The sequence below is a fragment of the Peromyscus leucopus genome, chromosome 6, assembly GCF_004664715.2.
Source record: "Peromyscus leucopus breed LL Stock chromosome 6, UCI_PerLeu_2.1, whole genome shotgun sequence".
NCBI lineage: Eukaryota > Metazoa > Chordata > Mammalia > Rodentia > Cricetidae > Peromyscus > Peromyscus leucopus.
Window position 1 is genome coordinate 74,808,283 of NC_051068.1, and position 21,477 is coordinate 74,829,759.

Here is a 21,477-nt window from a genome sequence, read left to right on the forward strand (position 1 = left end):
TGTATGACTTCATAAAGTAATACAAAGAAACTATTTCATCCGTCTCTAAATTAAAAAAAAAATCAGTGTTTTCAAATGAAATAGATGACAAAAAATGATTATTTTAAGGATTCATGCTCAGCCTTGAGCCTCAACAATATGAGGAGCTTACATCATTATCCTTAGTATGGCAGTCAACAACAGACAGTCTTGATTTCTAGGCATGCTACTTTCTATCTTGTCTTAGAAGAATAGTATGTAGTATGTAAGAAGAAAAGGGAAGGGAAAATACTTTGAATACAGTACTAAGCAGAAGTGGAGACAAGTATTAGCAATTGGAATAAAGTTAAGGCAGGGGACCTATCTCAAAGTAAAAGAGATAGTTTAAAAATAAAAAAAAGGTTTTGATTTTCAACTATACATACAGAGAAAAATAAATCTTGAAAAGCATGGTGGAAGTAGATAACTGAAAATCTCCACGAATAAAAATATCAAAATTCAGTTAATTAATTTGGAACATAAATAATCAAATAAAATAGTTTACCTTTTCAGATTGACCATTGCCCAGGGAATTCCAGTAGGTGTGTTAAAAGCAGGAAGGAGTTTCTCAGCCAATTGCACTGCTTTAGTCTTGAATATCTGACATAAAAACATGAATAATCATAAATTACAAATTAGAGGTAAATATTGCTTATTGCCACCTCTGACAGTATGCATACCACAATGTACAAGTTATATGGAAGCCTGTGGTAAGGGGCTGCATGTCATTCTTACTGCAGAGTATACAGTAACTAGAATGGATATCTGTAAAATATATACGAAGGAAGGTTTCCCAGTATGCAAAATCCTCGGTCTAATCATCACTGCAAAGAAAGGACATAGTTTTGGTGTTCATGTCATTTGTATTTTTACCTGGCCAAAAGAAATCCAAGAAAGGGTTGGGAAGATGGAACACCAGCCAAAGCATTTGACATGAAAGAATCAAAACTAGTATTCAAACCTCCAAAAATCCTGCAGGGTGGGCATGGCAGTCCACCTTGAATCCAGAAACTGAACTGAAGACAGGGAATCCACAGAGCAAGCTGTCTAACAAGACTAGCCATAGGAGCTCTGGGTTTGACTGAGAAGCCCTGCTTCTTTAAAGTGGGAGAGCAATCCAGGACAGCTCCCACCACCAACTCCAGGCCTCCACATGTGCTTGTTCACATGTGCACTCCCTAACCCCCACACACATGAACACACAAGAAAGTTCAGGTTTCCACATGCACTCACACATGTGCATGCACACATGTGCACACATACAAAAAAAATAGAAAAAGAACAAAATCTAAGAGAAGACAACAAGGCTACAGAATCTTCATCAACATGCAAGCTTACTTCAAATATCTAACAACGACAACAACAGAGTTTGGACAGATGCCCCGAGTTGCTGTAAATACATTTCTACTTGATTCAGGGTTTTTTTTTTTTTTTTTTTTGGGGGGGGGGGGTACGTTTGTGTTTCTGGTTACATAATATTAAAAAGCAAATTTTAAAAAGTAAAAATTGAAGACAGCATAACTGGTTATCTCAAAAACTTGAAGGCATCTAAAAAAAGAAAAGTATACAATATAATATAGTCTTTATCTTTGTATTAAAACTGCAGTGCTAGTACAATGTGAAACATAAATATGATTTCACTTTATTTCTAATAATATTTTGCCATCAAAATAACGTCTGTTTTGCTGAATTTTTGCAAATAGTTCACTATTTTTCTTCTCTACTTCGTTAATTAACATGGCAAGTTATATTAATACTGTTTTGGTGTCAAATCATCTTTGTTTTCTGGAGTATAAACTTATACATAAGACTTTGTTTTCCATATTCTTACTGGCTGAACTTTACTAATTTTTGTTAAGTATTTTTACTTATTTGCTCACAGAGTTTACAAATCTGTACTGTTCTTTTTGTTTTGTTGTTTTGAAATCAGTGTCACTGTGGCCTCAGAAGAGTAGGAAGGCGTTCCCTGTAGAGGACAGAGCACCTGAGTTTACAGAGGTTCAGTGAATCACTAACACCCACACAAGACTCTATTCCCTGACTTCTGAAGGACAGTGGCCAAGTTATGTAATCCACCAAGGTGCCCATCAATGAACCAAAGGAATGTGGTATATATACATAATGAAGTTTTTCATATGCATGTGGAAAAGAAACAAAATTATGCCATTGCAGGGAAATGGAGCTGAATCATCTTCATGTTAGCAAACTAATCCAGCCTGCTTTCATTCACATGTGGAATCCAGCTTCCAAACAAAACCATGACAGGAGGACTATCTGAGAAAAGGAAGGGGACTGCTATTGGGAAGCTGGGTAGGAAACTACTGGGAATGAAGCAAAAAAAGTATGAGGTAAGCATTAGTATGGTCAAAGTATATTATAGATGTTTAAAAATGACACAATGAAAGCCACTGTTTTGCACTTAATTAACACAATTAAACACGAAGGAGGAGGAGAAGCAGCAAGCCCAAGAGAAAAATGTACTGGGTAAGCACCAGGCCAGTCCCTCCACCCAGACAAACACTTCTGTTAGGGCCTGAGGGGCTAGCACCACTTCCCACCATTTACAGCCTAAGGTAGAAAAATAGAAAGTTAGTAAATAAATGACTTCTGAACTATTCATTTAAAAAGAACTGTATTAGACTGAATTTTCTTGCCTTCCATATCTGATAGTCAATAAAACCATTTACCTTGAAATTAATTTTGTGAAAGTTTTCATTCTTACTTCAAATGCTATATATGAGGTTATGCTTTTTTGCTTTTTCATGAGTCAATTTTGATAGTTCTTTTTTAGAGAACTTGTCCATTTTACCTAAAAGCTTTGTTTACAAAACACTGTTTGGCACATTTCACTATTATGTTTTTAATGTCTTGTGGGGGTCTCTGTAAACACCAGGGTGGCAGAGTAATGAATGGCCCACATGAGATAAGAAGGAATTCCAGTTCTACATGCCTTAGTTAGCTGGTGTTGGTTCACATTTCCAGAGTCTGACCTCAGGCAGTTTATTTTAAGCATATTTAAGTACAGTACAATTTGGAAAAAAAGTTTTCTGGTGTAATTCAATCCCCTGTGCACAAGGAGGTATACTTCTCAAAGTATATGCAACTTCTTCCAAGAACATAGGTTCTAGAGATAGGCTACATGTATCACCTTAAGGGCCTGGGGAGGATCTGTTCATTCGGCTACTAGCCACCTCTGGTCCTGGTTGTGGGAGCTTAGGAGAGCTCCTGGTTATACAGATAATGGAAAGGTCACTTAGACCATTAGTCACTTTTGGTCCTGCTTGTGGCCTGGCCATACAGATAGCACAGATCACCAGGCTATTGACCACTCCCATTCCCAGCCTTCTTGGTGGAAAAACAGGTTATACTTCTCTTAATTGAACAGACAATCCCGAATGTTTAACATTCCTGGTTTCCCCAGTGCTTTCTGAGAGCCCAAGGACCTTTGTGTTCCCAACAATGTCTACGGTGTCTGTGACGATAGCCTAACCATGGATATAGCATTCATTCCAGATTTTGGTAAGCTATCTTCTATTACTTCCTTCTTGACATATTTAGCTTAAAAGCTTTATTCAATTTTGCTAATACTTTCCAAGAACCAACTTAATAACATTTTCAATTTCCCTTGCAATTGTTTATTTGATGTGTTTATTACTTCAAGGCATTTTTTCCAAAGCCTCAACCAAGGCTGGACTGGAACTCACTACGCAGTCCGGCCTCCTGAAGTACTGGGATTATAGTGAGCCACCACATATCCACAGCTATTTTAACTTTTTCTATAGTTTGACTGAGCCTTGTTTTGTTGTCCAGGATATAAATATCCTGTGTACTAGAATAGACTATGTATTCTGTAGTTGTTGAGTGTTCTATAAACATCAATTCATTTAACCCAGCTGTTACTGTCACTAAGGAAGGACTCGGACATCATTACTAACTTTTTGTCTCTCTGTCCTATCAATTTGCAAAAACCGTTGAAGGATCTAACAGTCCTTGTTGAATTGCCTTTTTACTTCAAGAACTCAAAAGAAAAATTAATTCTATCCACGTTTGTTTCATGTATTTGAAGCTTTGTTATGGGGTACCCAAAATAGATAGAGTAAGTTAATGTTGTGATTGTTATATCTTCCTAATGTAGTATTCCTTTGTCATGGAGCATCCTTCACCTCGTGGGAATTTTTATTGTGACGTCAACTTTCTTAATGAAGCGTCCATTTTAGTTTACTGTTTACACACTGTACCTTCTTCCATCCAGTTATATTCACCACCGTGTACAATTTACGTCTACAGACAGTGAACAGTAAGCTCTTGCTTTCATCCCTATGATGAGTATCCAACCCAAGGCATCAAACATGCCCAACACTTACACTACAGCTGAGCTATACACCTATTCTTTTTCTTTTCTGTTTATCACCTCCAGACTTTTGAGGCCTTCCTCTAGGCCTTCCTGACTGCCTTTTTTTTTTCCCTTACTTAAATGATTTTTTTTCTAGAAATATAATTATGTATTGGTAATAGAGGCATACAACTCTCCATTATTTTTAATTTTTCTAGTGTAAAATCTTTAATGATTCAGACTATCATTAATTGCATAAGTTCCTATAAAATGTAAATGCTTCCAATTATGTAGGTGATTTTCTCAGTCGCTCTGTCTTATTTCATAGCTGATATACATTACAGTAGACTATTCTGGGTTGTTTTGTTTTAAATAAATATATCACTTTAAAGGTATTAGATGTAAAATAATCCCTATGGTTTCAATTATTTAAATTCCAGTTTTCTATGGTATCATTTTCCCTCAGTGCTTTCAAACTTTTCTTTTATCTCTGATGTCCAGCTACATGACTAAGTGGACTCACTCATGACGCCCTTGTTAGGTTTTCTGTCAACCTGATACAGGTCAGGGTCATGTGGAAAGCGGGAACCCTGAGAAGCTGTCTCCGTTGGATTAGCCCAGAAGCAAGATCCCTGTGGGTTTCTTGATGAAAGACTAATGTAAGAGGGTGCGTCTACTGTGAGTGGTCCTGGGGTGTATAAGAAAGGTAGCCGAGCAGGACATGGGGGCAAACCAGCAAGCAAGCAGCCTTTCTCCAGGGCCTCTGCTTCAGTTTCTGCCTCAAGGTCCCTGCCCTGACTTCCCTTCATGACAGACAGCTATAAGCTGAAATAAATCCTTTTCTCCCCAAGTTGCTTTTGGTCATAGTGTTTTATCACAGCAATAGAAACCCTAACTAAGACACATGGTAAGAAAACACGTCTTCAATTTCAGGTATGCCACCAAAACAGAACAATATGGCTGCTGTTCTTCAACTATCACCATCCAAAGTACACATATACGACTTTTTAACATTAGCACTTGTCTTTTTTCCTTTCCAGTTTTATTATCTTTCTTCATGCTAAATAATTTATATTGCTCTATCTTCAAAATCAGTGACATCATTTCCAATGACAGCTGTAAACAATAATTTTTTTTAAATTTTGGATACCATAGTCCTCATTTCTAGACTTTTCATTGTTATTCTTTTTCAGACCTAATTTTTACTAAGATTTTCATCTATCCAGTTTCAAGAATAATTTCCTTGATGTCACTGAGCCTAGCTGTAAAAAATACTATAAAACCTTTATTTGGGGGGGGGGTAGATAACATTTCCCCTTGTTTTCTCAGACATTAGTAATTTTGAACTGAAACCTGGTCACTGTGAACTGTATTCTGAGACTTTCAACACTGTTATATCCTCTGAGGAATACTCGCTTTATGTTTTCTGAAACATACAACTAAACTCAAAACCCAACTATCTTTCCTTATAGCAGACAGCAGCTGGAATAGGCACGTTAGGGACCAAGAGTAACATCTAGGAAGTTTGATGTTTGTTCTATGCATGCTTACTTTTAGGAGTTAGCCAAACAAGTAGAGTAGTGCACAGCACTTGGGACTTTCCCTCTAGAGCACTCTCCTCTGACACATTTTACCCCTAAATCTCTACCTGCTACAAAAAGCTATAAACTCTGTCTTCTCATTCATCAAATCTGTAAATAAGCAGGAACATAATCAAGTACAGACTGGTGTTACCACTGGAACTTTCAAGCACACATAACTGAGTACAGATGCATTTATGACCCCTCTTGGTGGACTATACGCAGTAAGGTGCTTTTGGTCATGGTGTTACCACAGCAACAAAGGCAAACTAGGACAGTCAGCAAAATTAGTGGACTATTTTGCCCAATGACCAAGGAAGGCATTTGTAGACAACAAAAAAGTCAAATTTTCAATAGAAATTGCAGCAATTTCTGAAGCAACATCACTTTTTCCAAAACAATTTGATATTTAAACCAGAAAATATTAATGCTTAACATTTCTTTTTCTTTATTCATGACTCTCCTTAACAGTACTTTAGGTTTAAAAGCTATTCTTTTGTCCAAGAAAATATCCCTAAACGGACTCAGTATATTTATGTTTTAGTAAAGACAGACTTTATTGCTGTTATTCCTTTTGTTTTTATTATTCGTGACTGTGTATTAAACTCCACCTAACAATTTCTCTATTTTATCTGACAGATTCCAGGTACCATTTCCCATATAAATTATGCTTTCTTAGCTAGAAAGGCACTTTGATACTATGAAAAAAATGAAGAGAAACCACCTTGTTAAAGAAAAGCCATATATCTGTATCAACTAAGCATAATATAAATCATCAAAAGTTCTTAACTTGTGAATATTTAATAGAAATAGCATTTTTCTGAGGGAAATAATGCTTCACATTTATGACAGTAACAAATCAGCAGGAAAAAGCAACACTTTGTTAGGACAACATGTAATCTTCATATGTCTTCCCACAACAGAAAATGGGGTACAAGTAAAACATTCCTTATTCTAGTTACACCTCCAATATAACAAAAGCACTTTGTTACCTTATAAATTACAGTCAACTCTCTGGCTCATATGAAAGGAGCCTACTTCCTATCCATTCAGCATTTGGTAATATCAAATTGAAATTGTTTTTCTATGATGCATTTGTTTTTAGCACATCTCAGATTCACTGTTAGACTCACAGAAAAGGGTATAGTCATGACTTTCAAATCAAAATGATTACAAATACATTAACGCAATTCTACTGAATGAGAAAGTCAGGACAGAAAAACATAGCCTTACTCCTGAGTGGACAGTGTCTTAAAAATTCATTTGTTATTTATTTTAAACTAAGTAAAAATCTTCACTACCCTCACAAATTGCTGGTTAATGTTACCAAGTTGACACACCTAGAAAAGGAGAAATGCACACACCCCTGTGAACAGCTGTGAAGTGCTTCCAGAGACAAGAACAGGGTGAAAGGCCTGGTCTAATGATGGACGTCCCATGCTGGCACACTTGTGGAAAAGGGCAGAAGTCAGGTGTAGATGGAGGAAGTTGGCCACAGGGCACGCGTCCTTGGGTGCCCTACTTTGCCCTGGCTCAGTCCTCCATTCCTTTTATGTGCTGTCTTCTCTACTCTGCCATGCCCTCCCTGCTGAGATGGACTGAAACCTTTCGAAAGCATTAACAAAATAACCTTTCCTCTCTTTGCTTCAAGTTTTCTGCAGAGAAGCCTACTATGCAAGAGTCAAGGCTGAAGCTCCCCTTTTATTAGTTGTCTCTAATGAATTTTGGTTCTCATTGTTACTGAGATGAAAATTAATCAATTATATCAAACACTCACACATAAAACAGTACATTCAGATAAATAACCTCTAACCTGGGGGGGAAATACCTGAACTCAAAGTCTTAAAACAGTCCTATGTTCTTCCTCGCACTGACACCTCCATCAGCTTACCCTGTAGACAAGTCTGTAGGGCACTTTCCTGGCTGCCCATTGATGAAGACCGTCCTCTGAAGGTAGTGTCATCCCTAGGCAAGTGTTTGTGGGTGACAGAAGAAAGCAGGCTAAGCAAACTATGAAGAGCAAGCCAGTAAGCTTCAGGTCTGCCTTGAGTTTCTGCCCTGACTCTCTTTAAGTGTCCTAAACTGTAAACTGAAACAAGTCCTTTCCTCCTCAAGTTGCCTTCAGTTGTGTTGTTTATCACAGCAACAGAAGACTAACTAGAACAGCAAGACACCACTATACACAGTATTGTAATGGGGAGTGAATGTCATTGGCCAAACCCACAGAATGTCCCACACTATTTGAGCCACACTGTAAACCACTTACTACAGGAAGATCTGACAGTGTAAACTCATCAGCTGTTACAAATGAACCACCATGGAAGACAGAGTAAGGGAGAAGGTTGGGGCCACAGGACACACAAGGGGGTATATGAGAAATCTTTATACCTTCCTCTCATCTTTGCATTAAAGTACCCTTTAAACTATTCTCTAAAAAAAAAAAATCTTCTTTAAGAAAACCAATAGGAAGGACAAAAAAGAACAATTAGTCCAAGAATGCCAACACTAGACAGTCTCATCTATGTGGGAATGAAATACCAGGGAGAAAGAAGCAAAGGCAAAATAAAACATATTTTGAAATAGTAATTCAGAACTTTTTCAAAGTGACTAAAGATATATCTGAGACTCGGGAAGCATCAAGTAAGATAAGGAAGTCCTATCCTACCCCCAAGAGAAAAGTAAAACCATTCATATTCTTCATACAAACAAAATATAAACAGAAAATCCTAATGGTAGCCAGAGAAAAACACTACATACAGAAGGGTAAAGACTAAAGCAAATTTCTCATCATAATCCATCCTTCATAAGACAATTCAGTGCTATCTTCAAGTATTAATGCAGTGGTTCTCAACCTCCCTGATGCTGTGACCCTTTAATACAGTTTCACATGCTGTGGTGGCCCCAACCATAAAATTATTTTCACTGCTACCTCATAACTGTAATTTTGCTACTGTTAGGAGTTGTAATGTAAATATTGGATATGAAACCCCTATGAAAAAGTTCTTTGGGCCCCAAAGGGGTCAAAACTCACAGGTTGAGAAGTACTGTGCTAAAGAGAACTGCATAAACCTAAATTCTATGCCCAAAGAAAATCTATTAAAAATAAGGAGGGAACAGCACTTGTTGTAGAGTATTATTTTAACTAGGCAAAGATGTATTACATTTTTTATGCTGCAGAATATTACTTTAACCATGTAAAGGTGTGTTACTTTTGTTTATGCTGCATTTGTTTAACGATATAAGGATGTGTGTTTAATTATGTAAAGATGTGTTGCATTTGTTTCACTTTGCCTACCTAAGGCACCTGATTGGTCTAATAAAGAGATGAATAGCTAGACAGCAATAGGATAGGCAAGGCTAGCAGGCAAAGAGAATAAATAGGAGAAATCTAGGTTAGGAAAAAAAAAAAAAAGAAGAAGAAGAAAGGAGGACAGATGGAGGAGGAGAGACTGAGAGAGATGCCCGGGGCCAGAAACCAGGGAGCCGCCAGACAGACAGACATAGAGAAGCAGTTAAAGCTATACAGAAGTAAGAAAGGTAATAACCGCAAAGCAAAAGGTAGATAAAGAGAAGCAGGTTAATTTAAGTTAAAAGAGCAAGCCAGAAACAAGCCTAAGCTAGGCCAAGCATTCAAAACTAGTAAGTCTGTGTCATGATTTCGGAGCTGGTTCGGGCCCAAAACCAAAAGCCTGGTACATTTTGGCACCAAACATGGGACCTATATTTCCACATAGAGCCTGAGAAATCTGAGGGGAAAGAAAGGGGAGAGAGAGAAAAAAAAGCCAGTACATTAAGTGGAAACAGTGTGATGGGTAGGGATGCCTGCAGCAGCACAGACACCAGCATTCCAGAGCTGGGGGACTGAATGCAGCTGCCAGTCTGACCACGCCTTCAAGCTTTAGGCTTGGCTCTTGCAGACCTAGGGAGTGGGTTGGAGCCAGCTGCCAAAGCCACAGTGGAGGATCCAGCAATGGCTTGCAGTTTGTTTTGCTCAAACAGACAAAAAAAAAAAAAAAAAAAAAAAAAAAAGAAAAGGCCTAGAGATACACAATAAACCAGGTTCTTATAGAATAAAACTCTAAACAGGTTACAATGTGTTTAAAAATGTGTGTAGGCTTAAGAAAATGGGCATAGACAGTTACAAAAAAAATATTTTAAAAATAATAGTCTTTAAAGAGAGAAGTAAAGTAATAATTAAAAAAATAAACTACGTAGAGACGGAAAATACACAGAGTCTGGATTCTGTATGTTATAGTGTCATCTTTGAATTTCTTTATATATATATATATATATATATATATATATATATATATATATATATATATATTTTATTTTACAATACCATTCAGTTCTACATATCAGCTATGGGTTCCCCTATTCTCCCCCCTCCCACCCCCTCCCCTTACCCCCACGCCTACCCTCCATTCCCACCTCCTCCAGGACAAGTCCTCCCCCAAGGACTGCGATCAACCTGGTAGACTCAGTCCAGACAGGTCCAGTCCCTTCCTCCCAGACTGAGCCAAGTGTCCTTGCATAAGCTCCAGGTTTCAAACAGCCAACTCATGCAATGAGCACAGGACTTGGTCCCACTGCCTAGTTGCCTCCCAAACTGATCAAGCCAATCAACTGTCTCACCTATTCAGAGGGCCTGATCCAGCTGGGGGCCCCTCAGCCTTTGGTTCATAGTTCATGTGTTTCCATTCATTTGGCTATTTTTTTCAATAATTGAGTAAAACTGAAATTTATTATAAGCCACAGTCATCCTAAGGACCTCCATGCTATATATAGCCTCTATGGTTCTATGGGTTGTGGTCTGATTGTTCTTTATTTTATATCTAGAATCCACCTATGAATGAGTACATACCATAACTGTCTTTCTGGGTTTGGGTTACCTCACTCAGGATGATTTTTTCTAGTTCCATCCATTTGCCTGCAAATTTCATGTTTTCATTGTTTTTCTCTGCTGAGTAGTACTCTATTGTGTATATGTACCACATTTTTTTCATCCATTCTTCCGTTGATGGGCATCTAGGTTGTTTCCAGGTTCTGGCTATTACAAATAGTGCTGCTATGAACATAGCTGAGCATGTATCTTTATGGTATGAATCAGTATTCCTTGGGTATATGCCCAAGAGTGGGATGGCTGGATCTTGAGGTAGTTTGATTCCTAATTTTCTGAGAAACCACCATGCTCATCTTTGAATTTCTTGACTGCTGATGAGCCAAGGACAATTACTGAGAGACATGGGATTTAATCTATGCTAAATTAAATCAGCATATACATTTTAAGAATGCCTTCACTTTAAAATGGAAGTCAAAAAATATATTGCTTTGGGGAAGAGGTTATGCTTTCGATTCCACAGGAAACAAAAGGCTGTAGATTCATTCAAGTTTAGCAGGGATCAGATTTGATCCAGGAAGACCCCCTGAAAATCCTGGCTACAGACATAAAGATTCCAGGTGACATATATTTTACCTGCTCAAACATAAAACAACAAAAAAAATCACCTTTGGCTGGCTTGTGTATAATGTACAATCCATACTGTGTTAATACAGAAATGTATGTTACCTGTGAAAATTTGTGTTTTTTCAGAGCAAGGAGACCAGATACAATGAAAATGGGTGACCCAGGTGATCCAGCCTCTCACAGTGACTTTGTTGCAGTTTCCTCAGAGTTCTGCATCCAGAACAACTTCAAGGCTGCTGGCTGAGATGGTCCAGCCTCACAGACTATTGTAGCTAGGACTACAAATAAGCCTTGTACTTTCCTATTGCACAGAGACTGGACAACAAATGTTGTAACTGGTTTTCCCAGGACTTGAGCATTATTTCAATTTTCTTGGGTTCCCTAAAAATGCCTTCATCAAGAGACAACAGGAAGCAGTCTAGAGAACACAGCACCTACATTCCCAAGATGTGGGGTGGGTAGTTTTTGGTTATTTGGTGGGTTATGGAAGTTTGTCATTGTTTAAGAGGAATATAGGAATATAGGATAGACAACTATCAACCTCAAATATTTTTACACTGGTATGGATTTTGGTATATTTATACAAATTTAAAGTTATTTTTTTTATATTGAATGCATGTTTCTACTCTTGTTTAAGGTAGTGTGCTTATGTGGCATATTTAAAAATGTAATGTATAATTAAGAAATGCAGGTTAGTAGTCATCTATAATCAAATCTGTAGTCATATTAGGTATGTTTTCAAGGTTAAACAGACATATTTAGGTAAGATAGATGGTCTTCACACACTTCAAAGACCTACAGGTTATCGTGTTTTAGATGTTTAATAAGATAAGGCTTTTCAGCCGGGCATTGGTGGCGCACGCCTTTAATCCCAGCACTTGGGAGGCAGAGGCAGGTGGATCTCTGTGAGTTCGAGGCCAGCCTGGGATACCAAGTGAGTTCCAGGAAAGGCACAAAGCTACACAGAGAAACCCTGTCTCCAAAAACCAAAAAAAAAAAAAAAAAAAAAAAAAAAAAAAGGCTTTTTGTAACAGTGAGACACATCTGCTCCTGGCAGCACCAATTTACTTCAGAGAAGATAATGGATATTGGATATCTAAGAAACTCTATACAGAGTTTGCTTTCATTGTAACAAAGCTAGCCAGTTGGGCAAGAAACTGTCCTTGCCTCAACTGCTGACAGTACAAACTGGACAAGCAGGACACAAAAGGAAAAAGACGATCAAACTTTGTCAAGAAAAGGCAGCATAGTCCTTCGAAATTCCTGCTTCACAGAAAAGTCTGCCAGATATTCTAGGCCTGTAGACTGATGAATGCCCCAATGTTGCAGAAGAACTTTGGGTGACTGTCCAGGCTGTCATTTCTATAGATTCAGAAGTAGCTTGCACTGTACTTCCTGTTTACTCAAGTAATATTATATCCTTCTGGGGTCTTTGAAGTTGAAGACTAGATAGTTATAGTGTTCCTTGGTTACGATAGAAGGTAAATTAGGTACAAAACTTTGGACTCACCAAGATAAGATAAATAACGGAGTATTTTCTCTGAATTTGCCAAATACAAATGGACTGGATATTGTGAATGTAATCCTTACTTGATCATTATTCTTGTTGTATATAGCTTTACTATGCTAAAGTTAAAACCCTTCCTTTTCATTTAGACAAAAGGGAGGAAATGTAGAATATTATTTTAACTAGGCAAAGATGTATTACGTTTGCTTATGCTGCAGAATATTACTTTAACTGTGTAAAGGTGTTACTTTTGTTTATGCTGCATTTGTTTAACATGTAAGGATGTGTGCTTAATTATGTAAAGATATGTTGCATCTGTTTCACCTTGCCTGCCTAAGGCACCTGATTGGTCTAATAAAGAGCTGAATGGCCAATAGCTAGACAGCAAAAGGATAGGCAGGGCTATCAGGCAGAGAGAATGAATAGGAGGAAAAAATCTAGGCTTAAAAAAAAAAAAAAAAAGTAGCTTCCAGTCAGCCAGACATAGAGAAGCAGTTAAAGTAAGATATACTGAAGAAAGGTAATAAGCCTCAAGGCAAAGGGTAGATAAAGAGAAACAGAATAATTTAAGGTAAAGGAACTAGCAAAAAAAGAGCCTAAGCTAGGCCAAGCATTCAAAACTAATAATAAGTCTCTGTGTCATGATATGGAAGCTGGTTGGCAGCCTAAAAGAAAAAGCCTAGTAGACACTCACACACCTGCCTAGGGTTGCTTGCTCTGGGGTGGGGAGGAGAAACCTCAATGGCCATTATGGTGAGCCAGGATATGATGTGGTATAGGAGAGACAGACAGAATGGCTCATAGCCTGTGGACAGAGGCAGATCAAAAGAGGAGAAGGCAGTGATGAAGGGGCTGATGTGGGTGGCCTACTTGTCACCCAAGGCCATAGTGATGTCCAGGCCTAGGCTGCTGCCAAGGCCCTGCTGCAGCTGCAGTCTGTGTTGATGTCTGTGGCTCTTGATATCAGGCCATGAGGACGCCTGGGGTCTGGACTGCCACATGTGCTATGTTGGTGTCTGAGGGCCATGCCACCACAGGGGCCACCCCAATCTGATTTGCTGCCACCCGAGGTCATGGTGTCATCAGGGCCTGAGCTGTTGCTGAGGCCCAACTGCAGACGGGGTCTGTGTTAATATCCATGGCCCATGTTGCCACCAAAAGCCACAAGGATGCCTGGGTTCTGGGTTGCTACCTATGGCCATGTTGGGGTCCAAGGGACATGCCTCTGCAGGGGGGGAGGTGCTAATCTGAGGTGCTGCCAGAGGCCAGGGTATCATCCAGCCCAAGCTGCTGCTGAAGGCCATGTCTGGGTTCATAGCCCTACCACAACCAAAGTCTGTGTCAATGTCCATGGCTCCTGTTAACACCAAAGGCAATCAATGCACATGTGCAAGGTCTGGGCTGACACCCGAGGTCATGTTGGTGCCTGAGGGTCAGGCTCCTGCCAGGGCCATACACATGAAGTAACCTACACTGCCACCTGGGGCCATAGTAATGTCCAGGCCAAAGCTATGGCCTGGGGCCATATCTAGGTCAGTGGGCCTACCGCACACAGGTTCTGTGTTGATGTCCATGGCTTCTGTTACCATCGAAGGCCATGTAATTGCCCAGGGTCCGGGGCACCACCCGGGGCCATGCTGGAGTCCAGGAACCACACTACTGCTGGGCCCATCCCCATCTGAGAGGCCTGCTGCACCACCCGGGGCCATAGTGACAACTGGATCCAGTTGCTGCTGCTAATGGCCATGTATGAGTTCATGGTCCTGATGCAGCTAGGGTCTGTGTTACCACAAGGACCCATGCAAGCCGTGTACTGAATCATAGGTTAAACCATGTGTTGAAGTATGAGGGTTATGCTGAGCTAGCCCTGACCCTCAATGGCCTGGGGAGAGTTGACCCTGCCCCTCGCATACCCACACAAACCCCACCCCAATGCCCTCTGGACCTGCCCCTCACAAGAGAGCTAAGCTAGTCCCCCGAACTTAGGATAGCTAACTCCACCCTTCACCTGAGAGGGGTGGTCCCAGCAGCCCAGAATGACCAACTCACCTAGCACCCAGACACACATCCAGGGTTTTGAGCTGGCACTCACCAACATCTACTGCATCTAAGATGGGCTGGAGCGCATGAAAGAGCTGGTCACAGGAGCTCCATGAGTCGGGACAACAGCAGGATAGTGAGAGGAGATCTGGTGAGGGTCCAGCACTGATGGTATACCAGAAGCCAGAGGCCTTGAACCAGACCAACAACACACTACACAATGAACATCTGCAAGTAGAGCTGTTGGGACAAGAGTATATACTGCATGACACACCGCAGCTCCCAACGCCACTAAGACAAAGGAAGAGGAGATGGAGATGAAGGAACAAAGTCAAAGAGGTTTCTACTTTGTGTTTGTTTTTAATTACTATTCTTATTTGAATTTTTAATTTTATTTTTATTATTTCTTTTTAAATTTTCGGGGGGGGGGGGACACAACAAGAGAGAAGGTGGACATGGAGGGACTGGGAAATGATGGGAGTGGGATGCATGATGCGAAATTTCCAAAGAGTCAATACAAATTATGTTAAAAAATAAAATAAAGTAAGGAAGAAATAAAGACCAAGAATAACAAAAACAGAAGGAACTCACTAGCAGCAGATCGCCTTTTAAAATGCTATAGGAAGCTCATTACACAAAAGGATAAAATACAGAACGTGTAAACAAAAACGAAGACTAACAAAAATCACTGCAATTCAGATCAATAAAGTGTCTCCCTTTACACTGAATAGCTCTACAATGTAGTTGACATAAAAAGTAAAAATTGTAGCAACATATTATGGATTTTAGCATAAAACTTAAAGATAGAACAAAAAAGAAAGAGAATACTGGAGAGAATAGCATTACGAGGTTCTCACATACAAGTGAAGTGAGTCTAGAGGCAGACAACAGAGCAGACTAAATTAAACATCTGAATATAAAAGAACAAAAAACAGCTATTTTCAAAAATGCCACCAACAAAGTCACTTAAGCCAGGCTAAATGACAGCACAAACCTGTGCGTCTAGCTACTCAAAGGCTGAGGCAAAAGACAGAAGCTTCAGTCACCTCAGCAACTTTGTGAGACTTGTCCCAAAATTTTTGAAGGAGCTGGTGTATGAATCTGAAAAGATGGCTTAGCCATTAAGAGTACTTGTTGCTCTGGCAGAGGACCTGTGTTCCGTTCCCATCACCCACATGATGGTTCATAATCATAGTAACTCCAGCTCCAGGAGATCTAATATTCTCTTCTGACCTCCTTGGTACCAGGCATGCAGGTACATGGTCTACATACATACATAACATACATGCATACATACAGGTAAAACACATAAATAAATCTAAAAAGGGTGAGACAAGGTTGGTATATAGCTCATAGCTCAAACTGTCCTGCAAAAGTGGCCATGGATGTAGTCTCTAATACAATATTGAACACATATACATACACAAACACACAGTACAAATAGTATGCCAATTATGGAGATAAAATATTACAAAGATATATTTAAAAAGTAGGCAGTGGTGGCGCACGCCTTTCATCCCAGCACTTGAGAGGCAGAGGTAGGTGGATCTCTGTGAGTTTGAGGCCAGCCTCGTCTACAGAGCAAGATCCAGGACAGGCACCAAAACTACACAGAGAAACCGTGTCTCCGAAAAAAAGAGAAAATTTTTTTTTAGGTAGGCGTATTTTAAAAAATCATTTTTAAAACACATTTTAAAAAAGAAATTAAAAAAACCCTGGTGGGACAAATAGAAATCTTAATGGTTGTATAAAAAAAAGGCAGTAAAGGACTGCAGAGATGGAGCACACTGTTCCTCCAGAGACCCCAGTTCAATTCTCATGTCAGGCAGCTCCTACTGGCCTGTAACTCCAGTCCAGGGAATCCAACTCTATGGCTTATGTGGGTACCAGCATATGTGCACATACCCACACACAGATACACAAATACACATAATCATTTTTATAAGTCTTAAAAACAAGGCACTATGTATGGATCTCTAGTTCCCTGTGTCTAGAAGCTCCCATGAAAACAAGCTGATGCTTGTGGCTCAGTCTATACTGCCTCTTCACTTGATTGGGTCAACTGTTAAAGAAAAATGGAGTTAAGCAAGCTCTGCTACAAACACACAGGGGTTCTTCTTGGTTACATACAAAAGTATAGAAGAAAGGATGGTCTTGGAGAAAATCCCTTCAAGTGGTACTAGAGGGGTAGCCCTATGCTATAGAACCTTAGCTACTATAATCAATCAGCCAAATATCACAAAAAGTAGTCACTCCTCAGTGAAGACCTCACTTTCCTAGGTATTAACCCTCTCAAAATTCCACACATAAGCCATGATTTCTCATCCAGTTCCCAGTGGACACTTACAAAGGATTCGTAAAGCTCTATCACAGCTGTAGGTGCCCTCCTCACATCCCACTACATTTCCCATTCTTTCTTTCTCATGCCTTCCAGGAAATTTCATCACAGACTGGCATGTAGGACAAGAGACAGCCTCTTCCTTTTGGATTAGTTCACATGCCCATGCTGTCTCCTCCCTACAGTCTTCTCAACTTCCTTATTCTTTGCTGGAAAAGGTTTAAGCAGGAAGAATGGGATGTGCTGTGCTGTTTCTGCCTTTTGCTTCTTCCTGGCCTTTACCTCCAGGCCCATATGTCCAGCAAAGGGAGAGGAAGAGAACCTTTCTACAGAATAAGCGAGGGTGGGTAGCTAGATCCAGTCAGCTGTACCCCATTTACTGCACTCAACATTCTCTCTGATTCTTCCTGCCCTGTCCTTCACCTTGAAACAGACTGGGAACAGTTCCATAGAAAAAGTACTGAAGAGAAAAACAGTGATTTAAATTTTATCAAGTACAGCTTACAAATTTTATCAGTTACAGCTTCATTTTATACCATGACCTTGGCATTGGGCTTCAAGAGTGGTCTGAGTGTGGACACAATGGGCCTATGGATCTCCTGGTCTGCAACTCTGGCTTTTTCCCTTTGACCACCAGAGGGACTATTATTTGGTGCTTTCTCTCTGAGTGCTGAAGGAAAGCCAGGCTCTAGATCTAGACTTCCATTTTAATCTTGCAAAGAAATTTTTACTTAGAATTAGAAAAGGTTGGAGTTAGCCGGGCGGTGGTGGCGCATGCCTTTAATCCCAGCACTCGGGAGGCAGAGCCAGGCGGATCTCTGTGAGTTCGAGGCCAGCCTGGGCTACCAAGTGAGTCCCAGGAAAGGCGCAAAGCTACACAGAGAAACCCTGTCTTGAAAAAAAAAAAAAAAAAAAAAAAAGAAAGAAAGAAAGAAAGAAACAAAGAAAGAAACAAAGAAAGAAAGAAAGAAAGAAAGGTTGGAGTTTATAGCTCATTCTCTTCGTCCCCCTAAGATCACCAAACATTTTTCAGTCTTCTGGAGTGAGTCTACAATTTTTGCTGCTCAACCCTATCCTATGATTCAGCCTACATCCAACCAGGATGTCTGGGCTCTTCTCCTTCTCAGGTCAAGACAGGATGCCTTCTTCAGAAAGCTTTTGAGAACTAGCTTTCCCCCAGAAAGATGAAAAACAGAATGCCCAATCTTGGACATTCTGCCCACCGTTCTACTTGGCCCCAACTTCCTCCACACAACAGTGTTTAAAGCAACCTCCTGAAACTGCTCTCCTCACTCACTGCCTTTTCCAGCAATAAAAGGAGACCAATACCTGGGCATGTCTGAAGGGGCATCACTGTGCTTGTTCGTACATAGAGTCAGAGACTTCTCTGTGCAAAGACAACTATGTTATATCGACCAAGAAAATTAAATACATTGTTAGAAAATGTGAGGGTAAGGAGAATCAAAGTTTAAGTCGCCTCATAAGGAAATTCTACCTTTTAAGGAAAAGAATCAAGTTTACACAAACTTTACCAGAAAAGAAAAAAAAAGTGTCAATTCATTTCAAGAAGCTAGCATTATTTATGCAAAACACACAAACTGATAAACACAAAGTAGTAAAAGATGAGGGCTGGGAGATGGCACGGGGTAAAACATTTGTTGTATAAGTGTGAAGGCTAGAGTTTGGATTCTCAGAGACCGCTTAAAAAGCAAGGTGGGGCATAACAGCTCACCTATAATACCAATGTGTGTATAGCATTCCCTGGGGCAACCTGGCTCACTAGACTACCCAAATCTAAATATTCTGAGCTCAAGTGAGAGACCCCACCTCAATATACAAAGTGGGAAGAAAGCAAGACAACACTCAATACTAACTTCAGTCCTCCACGTGCACACCTGGGGTGGAGGATAAAGATGTTTGCCCCCAGGGTAATTACCTGACTTCAGTCACCAGGACCCACAGCATAGAAGAACAGATCTCCTCCAAACTATCCCTAACCTTCGTGTATGCTCGCTCGCTCGAGCTCTCTCTAAATAAATAAATAAATAAATAAATAAATAAATAAATAAACAAACAAATAGATGGAATTTAAAAAATAAAAAAGAAACACAATCATCTTATTACATGCCAAAATAATTTGATATCAAAACATCCATTCATGGGGGAAAAATGCAGCAAAAGAGGAATTTGACAGAACATCTTCAAATGATAAAGAGTATCTACCAAAATAATAATAATAATAATAATAATAATTATTATTATTATTATTATTATAATGATAATACAGCTAACATGTTTAATAGTATAAAACCAAATGCTTTCTCCCTGAGACTAAGAGCTAGGCAAGGATCCCAACCCTGACAACTCCTATTAAACTTTATAATGGACATCTTAGACAACGCATTAAAACAAGAAAAAGAAAACTCTTCTCTACAGAGAAAAATAAGAACAGTTTTTACTAATATTACTCTTCACAAAGAACATCTCCAAGAATCTATTCAATTTAGAACTACCAGAATTAGTGAAACTAGAAAAATTTCATAGTGGAAGGAGAGAACAGACTCCCACAAGCTGTCCTATGATGTTCACACACATATAAATATAATAAAAATGCTCTATAAAGAAATACAAACAGATAAACACCCTTTAAGAACTTAAATAGGGGCTGAAAAGATGGCTCAATGGTTAAGAGAACTGGCTGTTCTTCCAGAGGACCCAGGTTCAACTTCCAGCACCCACACGGCAGCTTACAACTGTCTACCCAGGTCCAGGGGATCCGATGCTCTCTTATGGCCTCCACTGGCACCAGGCAGGTATGTGGTATACACAAATACATATGGACATACACTCATACACATAAAATAAATATTTTTTTCAAAAACTTAAATAGAAGTCTAAAATGAAAACAAAATGCTCATAAATCCAAAGAGCCAATCTATTAATCATTCAACTCTCTCTAAGCTTATAAAACCCAACCAAAACTTTAATTTTGTAAAAACTAGCTAAATGGATTCTAAAATCTGTATTAAAAGAAAATCTTGAGATTAGTTTAGTGATATTCAAATTAGAAAAACACTCTGCTGTTAGGAAAGCTCTTCACTTTACGGCCGTTGGAGATTTCTTAAGCAACCAAACAGGCATTCCTTGTCTACTCACCTCCTCTCCTGACAAGTAATACGCCGCGAGGAGGCCCCCGATAAATCGAATGTTGACTTCAAACACAGACACCTCCGAGTTCTGTGGGGACAAAGCGAAAATACTCACATACACAAACACGTCAGTTCCCAAAGTGTTTCTTAGTACTTCAACTGTTTCTCATAAACAGAATGTGTTTTAATAGTCTGTACTTTTCATTTCTCACGCCATACAACCTCATCTTCTATTTGTTAGTTCACCAAAGTTCCTCTAGCACTCTTCGTAACTGCCAGAATGAACGGACCATTTTGATGGACCCTACACAATCCCGTGAAATCATTGCAGTATTCACTACCATTGATTACTACTGGCTCCCTGTGAAGGCCTCCACTTCCTGAATAACAGAATCCTTAAAAAAATAAAACTTGTCTAATGATTCCATTATTTTTGTTTTAATTATTATAGCATAAACTCTATTTCTATCTCTTCTCAAGAAAATTAAATATTCTGGTAGTGCCTAATAGCCTAATAACTATTAAAGGAGATGCCAAAAAACAGCAGAATTATGGTTAATGAACTAATACTCCAGAAAACCAGCTCCTATGTCAGAAACCCATGTTGATGCTCACAGTACATATACGTCAAAATGAAAAATGGATGTTTAAGAAATTTAAAAAGCAAAATACAAAAGTAGAAGAAAATGTGACAACTTGCAAACTTAAGAAATCAGATACTGTAAGAATAAAATCAAAATTTTATAATAAATCAATTATGAATTTTAAATTTCCATAAAATGCAAATTATCTATAAGAAAAGATCATAAACAAAACTAAAAAGCAAACAAACTGAAACAAATTTATCACAAATATTTACATATGTAATATAAAACAATTTTGTAGTATTTCAAAGTGGAAGGAGAGAAAAGACTCTCACAAGCTGTCCAATGATCTCTTCTTGCACAGTACAGTGTGCAAATACATATAAATACAGCAAAAAGTTGTTATAATAAATAGCAATAGAGCCAGGCGGTGGTGGTGCATGCCTTTAATCCCAGCACTC

At 39.1% G+C, this 21,477-nt stretch overlaps 1 protein-coding gene across 1 annotated transcript in view; it reads right to left on the reverse strand.

Annotated features, from left to right (window-relative positions):
• Positions 1-21,477, reverse strand: part of Man1a2 (mannosidase alpha class 1A member 2) — a 128,311-nt gene that overhangs the window by 65,583 nt on the left and 41,251 nt on the right. The window contains exons 5-6 of the mRNA XM_028877291.2: positions 20,440-20,520; positions 524-618 (exon numbers count right to left, since the gene is read on the reverse strand). Coding sequence (XP_028733124.1) covers positions 524-618; positions 20,440-20,520 — 176 coding nt within the window. The remainder of the gene's footprint in view (positions 1-523; positions 619-20,439; positions 20,521-21,477) is intronic.